The sequence below is a fragment of the Ambystoma mexicanum genome, chromosome 11 (assembly GCF_040938575.1).
Source record: "Ambystoma mexicanum isolate Mex_15411 chromosome 11, UKY_AmexF1_1, whole genome shotgun sequence".
In the NCBI taxonomy this organism is placed as follows: domain Eukaryota; kingdom Metazoa; phylum Chordata; class Amphibia; order Caudata; family Ambystomatidae; genus Ambystoma; species Ambystoma mexicanum.
In genome coordinates, this window is record NC_090934.1 from 782,121,570 (window position 1) to 782,138,007 (window position 16,438).

Sequence of the window (16,438 nt, forward strand, 5' to 3'; positions counted from 1 at the left end):
ATGTTTTTCAAGTGCAATGGATTAGTAAAAGCCTGCTGGCTGAAAAGAGATATTGAGTAGGCCTCCAACCCAGTTCTCCACTCATTGCATGGAGCATTGGATTGGTGTCTTCCCAACTGCAGACCCTTGGCAGAAATGGCAGTGCGAGTACGTTGGTGCTTGCACTATTCCGCAGATGTAGCCACTGAAGGGAAGACTCTTATTGATCGAGCACAGAAATCCAGACGCTGTGAGGGTTTATCTGGCCTTGTAAGCAGTAGGTGTACAGTCGGCATGTTTCACTAAAGCCTAAACACTCTAGTCCCACATAGAAAATCTTTATCTTGGAAAAAGTATTTTGTTTGGAGGTTTTGGATGGAAATCTGCATGTGCAAAAGAATAACCTGGCGTATACTAATAGGCCTCTCAATGCCACTGACTCCCCATTTTTTATAACACGCCTTGCATTCTTTTTGGCGACTTTCCTCTTTAGATGGATGACGAGGATGCTCTTCTGCCTCGAAAGCTGCAAGCGGCTCTGGAGCAGGCTCTGGAGCGGAAGAATGAACTTATCAATCAGGATTCAGACAGTGACTCCGATGATGGTAAGAGGCGCTGCAAATTATCAGCAAAGCTTCCCTGGCTCCAGTCTAGTGCTGGTTCAAGAGTACTGAATTACAAGAAGGTTGGAGTCACCAGATAGGCATGTAAAGGTATTCCGTAGAGAGTCAATCAATTTGGAGGAACAGTATGATCAAATCACACTGAATTCAGTAAAATTTGACATGTACGAGAGTGTATTTGCCACCAACACCAGACTCAAGTTGTCATGGGAGGGTGAAAAGAATTTAACACACGCTAAGATAGACATCTGTGCAAGGTTAAAATACCTTTAAAAATAATTGGCAGTTGACTGTTAGGTATCCAGTTAGTGTACGGCGGCCTAATGTGAAGTAAATTACCTTTACAAAACTACTAGGATTATGATGAAGAGTGGAAAATAAATGGACAAATGATTGAAGGTAACATTTTGGTAGTTGTTTTTTCAAGCAGCTTACAAATCCATTATATGTGTTTTCCAAAGATCTCTCATATGGAAAGCTATCTTCAAAATGGTTCAAGCGGCAACCATAGAAATTGCATTTCAGTATACATTTATTAAGTCTGGATTCAGGTGGGGAATTACAGCAATGCAGATGTTTCTTTTGAGCAATTTCTTTAGGCAAAGTTTCACTTCTAGAACAATTTTTTTATGTGCAGAAAACTCCAACGGAGGTTTCTACTAGCAACATTTTCCACATTCCAAGAAAATGGTAGCAAGAGAATGGCATTGGCTCTAGATGCAAGCAGCAGGAGCAGAATAACTTTAAGTGGGTGTTTGATGCCATCTTCTCAAGCTGCTTCCAACACAGAGTGCCTAGTGCAGTTCACCATGGCATTGTCCTGAAGAAGATCAGAGTGTATTGTCACACCCCTTTGCGAAGGCCATGTCACCATGTATATGCATATATGTATATGTACAATGTTGCCAGGCTGATCCTGTTCTTGAAACCCAGAGACCATATATCACACCAGCACTCACATCCCTGGATAGACTGCCTGTGGAAAGGCAGATATACTTCACAACATTGTGCTTTGTTTACCAGGGCTACGGGCTACATCCAGCAGAAAATCAAGCTCTGCCACAGTAAGGTATTACGATCTACCAACTCCTTCTCCCTCTAGCTGGCTCATGACAGGAAAAACACATTTGGTGGCTGACTGTTGAACATTGCACAAGCCACCCTATGGAACAAACTCCCCATAACTGCAAGGTCACTTGACAGCGACCTCCTGTTCAGGAAACAGTTGAATACACTAATTGTCAAGCTTGACGAAGACAGTCATAATATGTATTTAAGATTTCACCATTAAAAAGCATTGACTCATCTTAAACATACAAAACCGTACCCAACATAAAACGACATTAAGTACATTTCAACCAATGAACACAGATAAAACATTCGCCAACATGGGGTCTGGCATGGATTCACATGCTCATGAATATTTCCGTGCCGTCAGGCTGCGAATCTTCGGTAAAAGAAAAAACTGTTTCACTTTCACTTTGAAACTGTATTTCTCCTCTAAACTAATCACCGTCCTCTGGGTCATACTGCCTCCATCCAATGACAGTCCTCTCCCTAAGCTCCACCACTGGTGGCCATCTTCAGATTCTTACTGCACTCTTCATTGTTGGGAGTCCTCAAGTTGCTCTCCAAGCTATTTTTGTGTTTTTTCAGATTTTTATCCAAAATAGTTCGAATTTTGACAGATTTTTGCTTAAATATCTTCAACGAAGGACAGAGGTTGGCAGCAGGGATCTGCTACCGGTGAAGAACTTCATCCACCGTCCGATCGTCATCGAAGTTTCGAGAAGGCCTGGCCTTGGGCCTACTTCGCACCTTTTCAACCATGATTGAGGATAAGAAGGAAAGTCGAAGTCTCTTCAGACTCTGTGCAAAGTGCGGATTAAGGAACGTCTTCATGGAAGATCAGCATCATTAATGCTTTTATTCCCTGCTACCGGACCACCATGAGGAGGGATGCGAGGTATGCCGTGGTTTCTCAAAGAAAACCAAAAAAGACTGTTAGAGCAGACTGTCTGCATGGCTCAAGTCGAGCAAGGCCACAGACTCAGCCGTGGAGCAGAGTCAAGCCTCATTGAGGGCCGGACAGTCCAAGGAGCAAGCTCCCTCCGAGAGGAGGTCAAGATCCTTTGAGGGCATCCCGCTCACAGGGCTCCAAGAGATGGCCAATCACTCCGCCGCTAGCAGCGCTGGGTTCACCGCTGATACAGGTCCAGACTTGGGCAGAAGGCGATCGCCATCACCAGCGACCTCTATGGTGAACCTACCATTGAAAGGGTCCTGTTCAAAGAGGAAGTCCCCAAACCTAGCACAACTATGTGTGTCCATGGATAAGCCGACAAAGGACAAGTTCAGGGAGGACTCGTCAAAGCTGGTAAACACCTCGCTGCATACCAGGTCAACAGAGTCAACAATGCAATGTCGACAAAAGTGGCAACAAGCTTATCACCGTCGTAGTCAATGATGACTGCTGCGATAGCGCTGAAGGAGAGTAGGTCAGCGAAGGAGGTGGCAGCCACCCCACGGGTGTCCTTACCCCTGAGGTGAGATACAGCTGCGGAAGCAGCAACAAAGGTGATGGCCAATCTGGGGTCAGGTATGGACCCGGCGACCGCACGGACCCGGCACCCTCCTGAGAAGAAGAGAGAGACGGTCTCTCTGGTAGAGCTTCCCCGATACGTGGATCAGGGGGCTGTCCCAGACAGACTGGAGCAGATCTACTCGAGTACCAACAAAGACAATGATCTGCAGGATGATTGCTACATGGATCGCGAGGGGTCAACTGCTCGTAAGAGGAGGCGCGTCAGCCCAGACCTGATTCTGCTGGCTGCGTTCACCTCTTGGCATAGGGACGTGTCGCTGGATATTCTAACAACCCTGCACACACTGGTCACTGAAATCCAGCACAGGATGCCTCCAGGACCTATGCCTGCGCGGGGCACTCAGGAGCCCCCCGAGGCTAAGCTTTCCCCCATGAAAGAAGAAGACCAAGGGGGTGCTGGTCCTAGCCATCATCCAACTCCTCCACCACCTCCCCATCACGAAAAGACTCCACCCAGGGCCCTGGACTGGCATACAGGTACGGACACAGCCACGGGTACCAACAAGGACAACAACTTCATTGCAGCTGGTGGGGAGATGCTGCACGCGGATTAGCCCCATAGGGCCTCTCCACCCAACAAAGTTGGATCCTTTCATTCCGTCATATCAAAGGCCTCAGAGCTGTTTCAGTTAACCCCTGAGGAGACCAAGAAAGAAGGCTTCCTATACCAACGGTGCAAGTCGAGAAGAAAGACAATCATGTCGGTTCCCTTCCTGGATGACATCTGGAAGGAGGGCCTGGTGCTGATGAAAAACCTGAGTACGGCCCTGACCAAGCGGGAAAGGCTGGAGAAGAAGTACAGGGTCCCGGATTCAGCCCTCAGGTGCTTAAGGTCTCAGCCCTTGCCCTACTCGGTGGTCTTGGCAGCAGCCAGGAAACGTTCAGCAAACCCGTCATCAGCAGCCATGGTACCTCTGGACCAGGAGGGGAAGAAGCTGGATACAATGGGCAAGAGAATAATTTACACGGCAGCCTCTACCATGAAGGCAGCCAACGCCCTACCTTGTCCCGTTACGACCGGGAACTATGGTTCAAGTTGTGTCCTATTCTGGACTTCCTGCCCGAAGACAAGAATATCGAGGCACTGGAGCTCTTCCAGGAGGGGGAGGTGAACTCGGATCACACCATCACAGTGGCAGTGGACATCGCGGACACAGGTTTCCACCAGATGGGGAACGGGGTGTCCCTGCTTCGTCAAGGTTGGTTCAAGGCAACTAACTTCCGTCGGGACATTCAGACTAAGGTACTGGATATGCCATTCGACTTTGAGCACCTCTTCGGAAAGGCGGTCAGCGAGTCTTTGCAAGCGATAAAGATCGACACAGAGACGGCACGCTCCTTGGGAACTTTGCAGCAGGGACGGTCGTTGTCCTTTCGTTCTGCCAGAGGTAAATCAGGAAGATCCTCCAAGGGATATAATACACGCATACCGACAGCCTCCATACTCCTCCTCTCAAGAAGCATACAGGGGTTGGTATCAAGGCAGCGGAGGACAGCGGCGGTGCCACCGACATGGCAGCACTCCAACCCCCACGCAGGCCTGAATCGGCCATGTCCTCAGGACCCCTCCTGGGCACCCCAGTGGGAAGCCAGCTAGCAAAGTTCCTCGGCACGTGGGAAAACATCACCACAGACAGATTGGTGCTGGACGCTCTCGGACAGGGGCACACCTTGGAGTTCCAATGCAGGTGTCCTCATATCTTGCCGATTCAGCAACAAGAACAACACGGACCACAGCTTCTACAGGAAGTGCAGGCCATATTACAGAAAGGGGCAGTGGAACCCATCCCCCAGCGTCTCCGGGGCTCTGGAGTGTATTCCAGATGCTTTCTGGTTTGAAAGAAAACAGGGCAGGGGTGGAGGACGATCCTAGATCTTCGTCTTGAAGTGCCAAAAGTTCTGGATGGTCACGTTGCAACACATGCTCAGCCAGCTGGAGCAAGGGGATTTTCTGACGTCGTTGAATCTGGAGGATGCCTACTTTCACATCCTCATTCACAGGAAACACTGCAAGTTCCTACGGTTCGTAGTTCAAGGTCAGCATTACCAGTTCAAGGATCTGCCTTTCGGCCTGAAATCGGCTCTGAGGGTGTTTACGAAGTGCTTGGCCCTGGTGGCAGCACAACTGCGTCTACAGGGCATCCATGTATACCCCTACCTGTACGACTGGCTGGTGCATTCCCACTGAGGCGCCCTTGCGGGAGAACACACATCGAAGACCGTATGTCTGCTGACAGAGCTGTGGTTCTCCATAAACTATCCAAAGTCTTGCTTGATGCCCTCTCAGGACGCACTGTTTATGCTGCCTGACTCAACACGGTGACATGTTTGGTGTTGCCCTCACAGGAGAGGGTGAGAGACATACAGGACAAAGTACAGCGTTTGTTGTCGGTGCAGATGGCAACGGTTTGGTCCATCAAGTTGCTGCTGGGCATGATGTCTTCTTGCATCATCCTCGTTCGCCTGTGCAGACTTCACATGAGACCTCTCCAGGAGTTCCTGGATGCGAGGTGAATGCAGGTGTTGGGGAACTTTGCGAACAAGAGCTTGCTCAACAAGGAGTTCCATTGGGTGATACAGTGGTGGGGCGTACGGCCATATCTCATCCAGGGAGCTCCATTTCAGGTTCCCCCTTACCAGGAGACGGTCACCACAGACGCCTCTCTAGAGGGATGGGGAGCCCACACTGGACAGTTGAACGCCAGAGGCCTCTGGCAACCGGAGAAGGACCTACACATCAATGTCCAGAAACATTGGGCTGTATTTTGGGCCCTCAAGTCTTTTCTCTCATCGTTGAAGGGCAAGGTGGTGAGGATCTTCACAGACAACACCACCACCATGTTCTACATCCGGAAACAAGGGGCGACCAGCTCACCAGCGCTTTCCAAGGAGGCCTAGGACTTGTGCCACTGGGCTGTTTGTCAAGGCATGTTCCTCGTCCTGTTTCTTCTAGCGGGAGTCAAGAACACCATCGTAGACTCGCTCAGCAGGAAACTGTGTTCTTGCCACGAGTGGAAGCTTCACCAGGACAAGATTAATTTTCTATTCAGCAAATGGGCCAGCCCCAGATCGATCTGTTCGCGACGGCGGCAAACCCCAAGTGCTAGAGGTTCGCCAACCGGTTCCCTCAACCAAGGAGCTTGGGGGACACATTCTCATTCCCGTGGGAGGGACGGTTCCTTTATGCTTCCCCGTTTCCACTCCTCTTACGTGTGATCAACATACTCAGACAGTGCCACTGCTGGATGATACTCATCGCCCCTGCGTGGCCGAGTCAAATCTGGTATCCTGACTTACTACTTCTGTCAATGGCCCCGTCCATCAAGCTGCCGCTGTCCCTGGACCTTCTTGCCAGAGAAGGGGGGGGTGTGGGGTTTCAACATCCTGGCCGGGCCACAGCCTTGTCAACGTTGAAGTGCTACGGGCATAAATGAAACCGCTTCTCTATGTGGTGCTGGACTCAGAAGATTACCCCTCTGCGTGTCACGGCCCGCAACTTCTACCATACTATTTTTCCTTGGCCAGGGTATGGCTGGCTCACGCCTATATCAAGGTGCATCTTGACACCATATCCAGGTTCACCAGGTCTCCGGGCAGACCTTCGCTGTGGTCTCACAGGCTCGTCAAGAAGTTCCTCAAGGGACTCTTCGGGACTTTCCCGCTGGTGAAGGCTCTTGCCCCGGCTTGGGAGGTCAATGCTGTGCTAACTAAGCTCATGGGAGCGCCCTTTGAACCTATGCATCAGGGTCCTCTCAAGTTTCTCTCGTGCAAGACGGCTTTCTTCGTGGCTATCACATCGGCCAGGCGGGTCGGGAGATTCAGGCCCTGTCTTGCAAGCAGCCTTACTTGTCTTTCTGCGCTTCAAGGATGGTACGGCGTACACACCCCACCTTTATGTCAAAGGTACCGTCGGAATTCCATCTCAACGAACCTTTGTTGTTACCTGTCTTCTTTACAAATGCGTCGTCGCTGGTGGAGAGGGCCTTGCATTCGCTGGAGGTTGCTCTTGCCTTGAAATTCTATGTGCCAACCGCAACGGATTTTCGGAAGACTTCTCAGTTGTTCGTCAATTTTAGACCTGTTAATCAGGGAAAGGCTTTGTCAAAGGCTTCCATCTCCAGGTGGCTCTCCGGCTGCATTATGCACTGTCATAGACTGGCTAGCAGGCCGCTGCCAGGCAGACCGAGAGCCCACTCCACCAGAGCCATCGCAGCAACAACAGTGTTTCTCTATGGTGTGCCCCTGCTCGACATCTGCAGAGCTGCTAAGTGGAGGGCCACGCACAACTTCACAAGGTTCTACTGCATCGACAGGGATTCCATGGAGGAGTCCCGAGTCGGCCAGGCGTTGCTACACAACCTGTTTGTCTGAGGTGAGTCTGCTCCAGAGGTGAGCGTTTATTGCTTCTGTTGAGCCTTGCCACCTCCTGTGTTGTGTATATTTACTGATGTGTAATCATTATTCATGAGCATGTGAATCCATGCCAGACCCCATGCTGGAAAAGGTGTGTTACTTACCTGTAACTATTGTTCTCCGGCATGGGTCTGGCATGCATTCACATGCTTCCCCTCTGTGGCTCTTCTTGGTTCATACTGCCACTTTACGTACTTACCAAATCTGAAGATGGCCACCAGGGATGGAGTTTACGGAGAGGACTGTCATTGGATGGGGGCAGTATGACCCAGAGGACATTGATTGGTTTAGAGGAGAAATACAGTTTTAAAGTGAAAGTGAAACTGTTTTTTCTTTTACTGAGGATTCCCAGCCTAACGGCAGGAAATATTCATGAGCATGTCAGTCCATGCCAGACTCATGCTGGAGAACAATAGTTACAGGTAAGTAACCTAAACCTTAAAACACATACAAGACCAACTGCTTAATGTCGTTTTTGTCTTACAAATGTGGCAAGTGCATAGTTTACTTCCACATGTTCCACCATCAAAAATAACTCTTACACTATTAACCAAGAATTAATAATGTACTGATAAAACTGCTGCTCCCACGGTCATGTTGGCTCGCTAGACACTGAAGATACGTCCTACCTATCAGTACATGCTCTCTGTGGAAGGTTATATCACGCACACTTGCCTGATCTTACTATGTTATCTGTCTTGGTTGTACTGCATTCCTCATCCCTTTTTCCCTTGAATTTAACTGCCAAATGTTCCCAGGCTTTGAAGGACCACACCTCTTCCTCCCCTTCTCTTACCTTTTTGCCTCTTTCTTCTTGGAGCGCTGCAAGTGACAGCACTTGTGATTAGTGCCTTTTCAAAACTACAAAACAAAATATAAGAAGACCAATGCAGGTAGGGAGAAGTCTCCTGAAAGATAGTTTAGACTATCCCCGCATCTCGAAGGAAGATGGTGTGTGTTATGTTACAATTTATGATTTGAACAAGGCCACTGATTCGCAATATCTTGCAAGTATCTTTTGACTACTCGGGGCGTCCAATTGCTTTAGTGATGTTGATGTGTACAATGCTCTATTTGCATGCTCACTGTTATGCATTTAACTTTGGTTAGCAAAGTGTTGGAATTACATGCCGTCAAAAAAACGCTGAAGTGTCTTGTTGTTATAATTTCTCAGGTAATCTGTTTGTCGATTGTGTTCTTTTCCAGACTGCAACAGCCTGAATGGATTAGTATCAGAAGTTTTCATCAGATTTTTTGTGGAGACAATTGGACATTATTCTCTGTTCTTGTCACAAAATGATCGGGGAGAACGTGCATTCCAGAAGGATGCCTTCCGCAAGTCTGTGGCTTCCAAGAGTATCCGCCGCTTCCTGGAGGTTTTCATGGAATCTCAGATGTTTGCCGGGTTCATCCAGGACAGAGAGCTAAGGAAATGTAGAGCGAAAGGTAATGGAAGATTGTTCAACCTGCCTAACAATTGGTCAATATTCAAGAGATTCATAGTGTGTTTAAAATATCATTTCTAGCTATGGTGCTCAACAAATCCCTCCATTCCCTCTTCCCCAATGGGGATTATTACGGCTAATTCGAACTCCAATATTTTGCTGAATTGCACAACGAACGTTTGGAGTACTCAATGAGACACCCAAAATTGACTACCATTCTTTTTGTCATTAAGATAATTTACTTCAAACATTATAAGAATGAAAGTATTTATTGTTCCAGAACATTTGAACCTCTTTCAGATCTTTTTGCAGGGAATTACATGCACTATTTTTCACCTTGAACCCACTTAGCCCACTTTACGCACTTCAACCATTGCTGCATTCACTACTATTTACAATATTGTTTTATATATATATATATTTCTGAGGCTTGTGGAATCTGCTTAGATCACATGCTGTGCATAGGCCGACATCTAGTGGAAGCTGCGGAGTATTACAGTTTGTTTTTCGAAAATCGAAAAAGGGCGTCGACACAGGGCGTGCCAGTAATACTATCCCTAGTGTGACGTCCACTGTACCCATGATCCCTCACGCGTCTAGGATCCCCAGATTGTTTTTTTCCGCCATTCTGGTCGGAAGCACTTCATCGGAGTTCCCTGGCTTTGCCATATTTACACTTAAAAATAATTCTAATTTGCCCCATTTTCTCACCCCTACGTCGACCAGCATCTCGACGCCGAACCGGGGAGGAGATCAACGTCGAAACCCGACGGATTGGGCCTTGAGGCTTCCGCCTCGGCTCGGGCCTGGGCCGCTGGCCTCGGCCCTACAGTAGGGAGAGTGGGGGGTGGTACACTTCCACACTCGGTTAGAAACACCTTCTTACCTACACACACTTGCCCGCTGCCCACAGGCGCGTATGGAGGGTACGCCCTTTCAGTTTTGCCCCAAGTGTAATAAAAAATACCCTTGGGTAGATAAGCACGCTACGTGCAACCTTTGCCTGCCCAGAGACCACCCCGAGGCGGGTTGCAGGGCCTGTAGCAGGTTTAAGACAAAAACTCTTAAGGACCGCTCCACCAAGCGTTGGGCCCACCACGCCAAGCTAGCAGCTATGGAGGCGGAGGGTACCTTCAGCGACGGCAGCGACGCCGGACTTTCGGACGGCGAGGGCACCAAGGCGTCGAAAGACAGCCTAACGCACGTCCCCGGCCTCGGAAGGTCGTCCGTCCCGGCGACTATGGGGAAGTCCCCCGGCGACAAGAGCGTTACACATACACACGCTAAACACAAAAAACCCACCCGAGATTCGACGTCGTCGAAACCTCGGAAAGAGGCACAAAAGGAGCGGTCCGAAAGGACGTCCTCTGGGCGGTCCCGGTCGAGGTCGCCGCACGACGTCAGGCAAGCCTCCACACTTGCACATAGTGCCTCGCCCATTAACATCACGGAAGATCACTCGTCCGGAGACGAACACGGCTTCCATCCCCAGCCTGCACCCCAGGGAAGGGGTACATCACTTGGGAGTGAGGAGGGCCCAGTTTCGAAGCCTAGTTCGAAACACAGGGGTTCCACCTCCGATCCTCGACGCCAGGCGTCGAAAGATAAGGGAAAGGGTAAACACACTTCCACCCACGGGGAAGGGGGTAAGCAACAAAGGAAACAACCCTTGCAATCCCCCACAACAATAGAACTGACTTCCCCGTCCAAGTCTTCTCAGGGACAGTCCATAGAGAGTTCCAGCAGGGTCACCCCAAGCTCAAAACTCTGGTCATGCGAGGACATTGACAGAGTAATGTCAAGGATGTCCTCCTTAGCAAATTTCTTCGAAAGACACCCTGACCAACTACTAGCTTTAAACCCTCAGGAATCTTCTCCCTCAGGTTCAAGGGACCCTATCCCTTCAAATAAAAGGCCCCGGGTCGAGACACCAGTAAAGGCTTCAGAACCCTTCGAGGTCCAACCCTATTCTTGCCTTTTCCCTACAGGCCAAGGAGACTCTTCCCTTATAGAGGGCCAGGATTTTGAGACACCAGAAGATCTCGCAGTGTCAGATTATTACGGGGAGGACGAAGACGAGGATGAGCCAGAAAATAGCCCAGATATTTTCAGAATGGACTCACCAGTCGAAAGGGAAGCCCCAGTGTCTGATTCCCCAATACATAATCAGCCCCTCCTGAATGAACTGCTCTCTCGGGCAGCTAACCACTTCCACATAGACACACAAGGTGTCCAAGAAGAGAGGGACTTCGCGGAGGAACTAATAGGGGAAAGGAAGACAGTAGCCCAGACCATTCCCATCCTGAAATCTATTCAACGCAGAATAGCACCATCCCTTGTCAACCCAAACTTGACAAGACCTGTAAACCCGAGAGTAGAGAAGCTGTTTAAAGCAGCCCAGTCGGACCCTCTATATATTAGAGGCCAATTTAAGCCAGACTCTCTAGTCGTAACTAACACCCGCAAGAGAGCTGGAACCCCATTATCTTCCTCGGAGGCTCCCCCCGACAAAGAAAGTAAGAAACTCTATGGTTTTGGTAGAAAAGTAGCTTCCACGGCAGCCTACCAAACCAGAATCGCGAATTCCACCACACTGTTGGCCAGCTACAACTGCCATCAGTGGGAAGAAGTGGCAGCACTAATAGATTCCGCTCCCGAACCCCTTAAGAGCCAGCTATCTCGCATTTGTGCAGAGGGAAGAAACGTCTCAGGTTGCATTTTAAAAGCAACTTTAGACGCCGCAGACAATGCGGGTAGAATTATAGCAGAGGGGACTGTCATCAAAAGACATGCTTGGTTGAGGCAGTCGGGATTCAGAGCAGAAACACAAGCTGCACTCTTAGACAAACCAGTGGAAAGTGATCTCCTGTTTGGAAAGGCAGTCGAGGACGCACTAAAAAACGCTAAGGAGGAATTCGACACCCTCAAATCCCTTGGCCAGTTAACTACAAAACCACCTAACCAAAGAGGGAACGGCAATTTTCGTCACCCCCGCGGCCAAAATTCCAATAGAGGAAATAGCTATTCCCACACCCAGGGTACACAGTGGAACACCAACTCACAACAGTCTACCCAGGGGTATGGTAGGGCTAGTAGAAGAGGACGTGGTAGAGGCAGAGGCAGCCCCAGTAAAGGAGGCGGCACGCCTCCACCAAAGCAGTGACGCTCATTTCAGGGTCCCTTCCCATGCAACCCCAGTAGGGGGACGAATATCCAGCTTCACCCAGGCATGGGAAGGGATAACATCCGACAGATGGGTGCTGTCGACAGTATCCAAGGGGTACTGTATAGAACTACTGCAACGTCCCCGAAACCACCCTCCAAGACAAAAAGTCCACTCTTTAGAACATCAAAAGATCCTCCTCGAGGAAGTCTACAATCTGCTCCTAAAGGACGCGATAGAACTCGTCCCAGGACACCAGGTAAACAAGGGTATCTATTCAACTTACTTCCTTGTGCCAAAGAAAGATTTAACAATGCGCCCAGTATTGGACTTACGGCCTGCCAACAAGTATGTCAAGCCCCAAAAATTCCGTATGACCACGCTACAAGAGGTAATCCCACTCCTAAAAAAGGGGGATTACATGGCAACCTTGGATATGAAAGATGCCTATTTTCATATTTCTATGCTCCCGGCGCACAGAAAATACTTGCGCTTCAAGGTGGACAGTCGCCACTACCAATTCAAGGTACTGCCCTTCGGGATAGCTTCAGCACCAAGGGTATTCACCAAGGTACTGGCGGTGGCAGCTGCACACCTACGCAGGGAGGCAATCCCAGTGTACCCTTATCTAGACGACTGGCTCATAACGGGGGAAACCCCAGGAATCTGCAGATCAAACATTCAGAGGACTATCAACCTCCTCCACGAATTAGGCTTCTCTATCAACGAGAAGAAGTCAAGTCTGGTGCCAAGCACCTCAAAACAGTTTCTAGGAGCTATCCTAGATACTCAGAGAGAATTGACCTTCCCTTCGGAAGAAAGAATTCGGAATATACTTCTGCAAATTCCACATTATCAGTCAGGTCAACAGATAACAGTACGCAAAGCTATGCGGTTACTGGGCATGATGGCGTCATGCATTTACCTGGTCCCCCACGCGCGTCTGCGCATGCGTCCCATGCAGGAATGGTTGGCGAAACAGTGGTCTCAGGCAAGTGGTCAGTGGGACGATCTAGTGGTCGTTTCGCCAACACTCGTACAGAGCCTACACTGGTGGACAAGAGAGAATATCGCAAAGGGGAAACCCTTTTACGATCCCGAAGTACAGGCAGTGGTTACTACAGATGCATGCCTGACTGGGTGGGGAGCTCACCATCTCCACCACACAGCTCAGGGTCTCTGGTCTCACTCAGTAGCCAAGAACCACATCAATCTGCTAGAGCTTCTGGCAGTATTTCGTGCGCTGCAGGCGTTCGAGCCCCATCTACTGAACTTGTCGGTGCAGATCAGGACGGACAGCACGACAGCCATGTTCTATCTGAACAAGCAAGGAGGGACTCGTTCGCCAAATCTGTCCAAGCTTGCCCAGAAAATATGGATATGGGCACTCAGACGGAACATCTTCCTGTCATCGCAACATGTTCCAGGGGAGCTCAATTCCCTAGCGGATGCTCTAAGCAGAGACACCCTCCCAGAAGAACACGAATGGGTCCTTCACAGAGACGTAGTAGAAGATCTCTTCTCTCAGTGGGGTTTCCCCACTATAGACCTATTCGCCACAAGCGAAAACAAACAATGCCCAGGATTTGCATCCAGGTTCCCCCAAACGGACTCCCAGGGGAATGCCCTGTGGATGAACTGGTCAGGGATGTTTGCGTACGCTTTTCCACCAACTCCTCTCATCAGGAAGGTGGTGTGCAAGATGAACAAGGAATCAATGACGCTCATCCTAGTTGCTCCCATGTGGGCGAGACAACCATGGTTTCCACACCTACGCAGGATGGCGGTGTGCGAGCCCATCAGACTCCCAGCCTGGTACAACCTTCTGTCCCAGCAACAAGGTCAAACACTGCATCAGGAACCCAACTCTATGAACCTAGCAGCATGGCTCCTGAAGTCATAGAGTTTGGACATCTCAAATTACCACAGAGGTGTATGGACATTCTAAAAGAGTCCAGGAAACCAAATACAAGACACTGTTACTTTCACAAGTGGAAAAGATTCGTTATCTGGTGCCAGAATAAACAAATCAACCCGGTTGATTGCACTCCTTCCAACGTTGTAACATACATGCTCCACCTGCTGGATGCAGGGTTGGTTTTTAACTCTCTGAAAGTACACCTGGCAGCCCTCTCGGCTTACACCACATCCCATAACAGGGTCTCGTGGTGGAAAGTACCAGTGGTTAAAGCCTTCATGGAAGGAGTAAAGAGACTTCACCCTCCTAATTCGAACCCACCGCCAGGATGGGACCTCAACGTGGTGCTAGCTAAGCTCATGGGGCCCCCCTTCGAACCCATGCATAAAAGTAGTCTCAAACACCTGACTTATAAAACGGCCTTCTTAGTAGCCATTACCTCCATAAGAAGGGTCAGTGAAATTCAGGCTCTGTCAGTGCAAGATCCTTTCTTTACTATCCACAAGGACAAACTGGTTTTACGCACACACCCTAGGTTCTCACCAAAATTCATATCCAAGTTCCATGTAAACCAGTCCATCGAGCTTCCGGCTTTCTTCCAAAACCCACAAAGCTCGGCTGAGGTGAAACTACACACCCTAGATGTGCGTAGGGCGGTCTTATACTATGTAAATAAAACCAGACCGCTAAGGAAAACAGATCAACTGTTTGTCTCCGTAGCTACAGGCAGAGAGGGGGATCGCGTCTCTAAGGGCGCTATCTCTAAGTGGATTATCAACTGTATACAGCTGTGTTACTCTCTTTCTAAAAAGACTCTGCCGTTTACACCAAGGGCCCACTCTACTAGAGGCATTGGGGCCACTCTGGCTTTCATTGCAAATGTTCCCCTCGACACCATTTGCAAAGCAGCTACTTGGAGCTCTATTCACACTTTTACTCAGCATTACTGCATTGACACTCATTCCAAGACAGATACACAAGTGGGACAAGCGGTTCTAAGACACCTGTTTGCTCATGACCCTTCTCACATCCCACCTCCTGCTTCTGGTACTGCTCGCTAATCTATGCACAGCATGTGATCTAAGCAGATTCCACAAGCCTCAGAAGGGATACATTACTCACCGTAATCGTATTTCTGATGCTTGTATCTGCTTAGATTCACATGCGACCCACCCTTCCTCCCCTCCGAGAGAAGGCGCATGGTTGCTTGTAGTTCTTACCTTTCTGTCTATCTGCTTGGACTATCTGTACTCACGCTACTCCTCATGCTACCTCATGTCAGGAAAAACACAATCTGGGGATCCTAGACGCGTGAGGGATCATGGGTACAGTGGACGTCACACTAGGGATAGTATTACTGGCACGCCCTGTGTCGACGCCCTTTTTCGATTTTCGAAAAACAAACTGTAATACTCCGCAGCTTCCACTAGATGTCGGCCTATGCACAGCATGTGAATCTAAGCAGATACAAGCATCAGAAATACGATTACGGTGAGTAATGTATCCCATATATATATCACTCCTACGTCCCGTCCCCTTTCCTCCATACTGTATGGGCGTCCTTCGCTCCTTCGCTAGGGACGGGAAACAGAATCTTTTTCACCAGAAAAATCATCTTCCCCTTTAAATTTAGATGCGTTGGGGCACGGCTCTAGGAGCAGGCGCTACCCTGACACCGCCCACCGGCGCCACTCCCCCGTCCTCTTTTCCGCATCAACGGGAATGGACCACTTTCACCAGCGCTCCTGGATTAGGCCCCCAGCCTAGTAATTCCACGCGCTCTCTTCCCCGGAGAAGTACCTTTGTCTTCTTTTTCTTCTCTTTTGCAACCAGGTACCACTCTGTCATCTGGCGCCACGCTCCTCCTCAGCACATGTCGACATCGGCAGGCTTCAGCAGGTGTCCAGCCTGCGAGGGTCTCTTCCCTACTTCTGACCCCCACGCTCTCAGCCTCCGCTGCCTGGGCCCCGACCGCAGCTGGGAAGGTTGTACCGCGTGCAACGCGTTGACACCATGTGCTCTGAAGAACAGATTAACCAGGTGGAGGGAGCTCTTCAGAAAGTTGCCTCCAGAGGACCTAAGGACATTTGTTAAGCAGAAGATCAGGCCCAAGGTAGGTGCACTGTTCTCCTCTGCACCCCGCAAAGGCGACTCCTTCCCCAGTAAGCGCACTGGCGGGAGGGACCTATCAGGTCCTAGTACCAGCACACATCCCGAGGCTGCTTCAGCTACCAGCCACCAGGCCGAGGGGTCGCGAGATCCTACCGGTGACTCTGCAGAGGGACCGCAAGC

General features: G+C 49.6%; 1 protein-coding gene across 6 annotated transcripts in view; it reads left to right on the forward strand.

Moving 5' to 3' along the window:
- The window catches only part of DENND2B (DENN domain containing 2B), a 1,727,973-nt gene that overhangs the window by 1,683,851 nt on the left and 27,684 nt on the right, over window positions 1-16,438 (forward strand). For all 6 annotated transcript variants that reach the window (XM_069623705.1, XM_069623704.1, XM_069623706.1 and 3 more), the window contains 2 exons: window positions 473-584; window positions 8,827-9,066. In XM_069623705.1, the coding sequence (XP_069479806.1) occupies window positions 473-584; window positions 8,827-9,066 (352 nt within the window). The remainder of the gene's footprint in view (window positions 1-472; window positions 585-8,826; window positions 9,067-16,438) is intronic.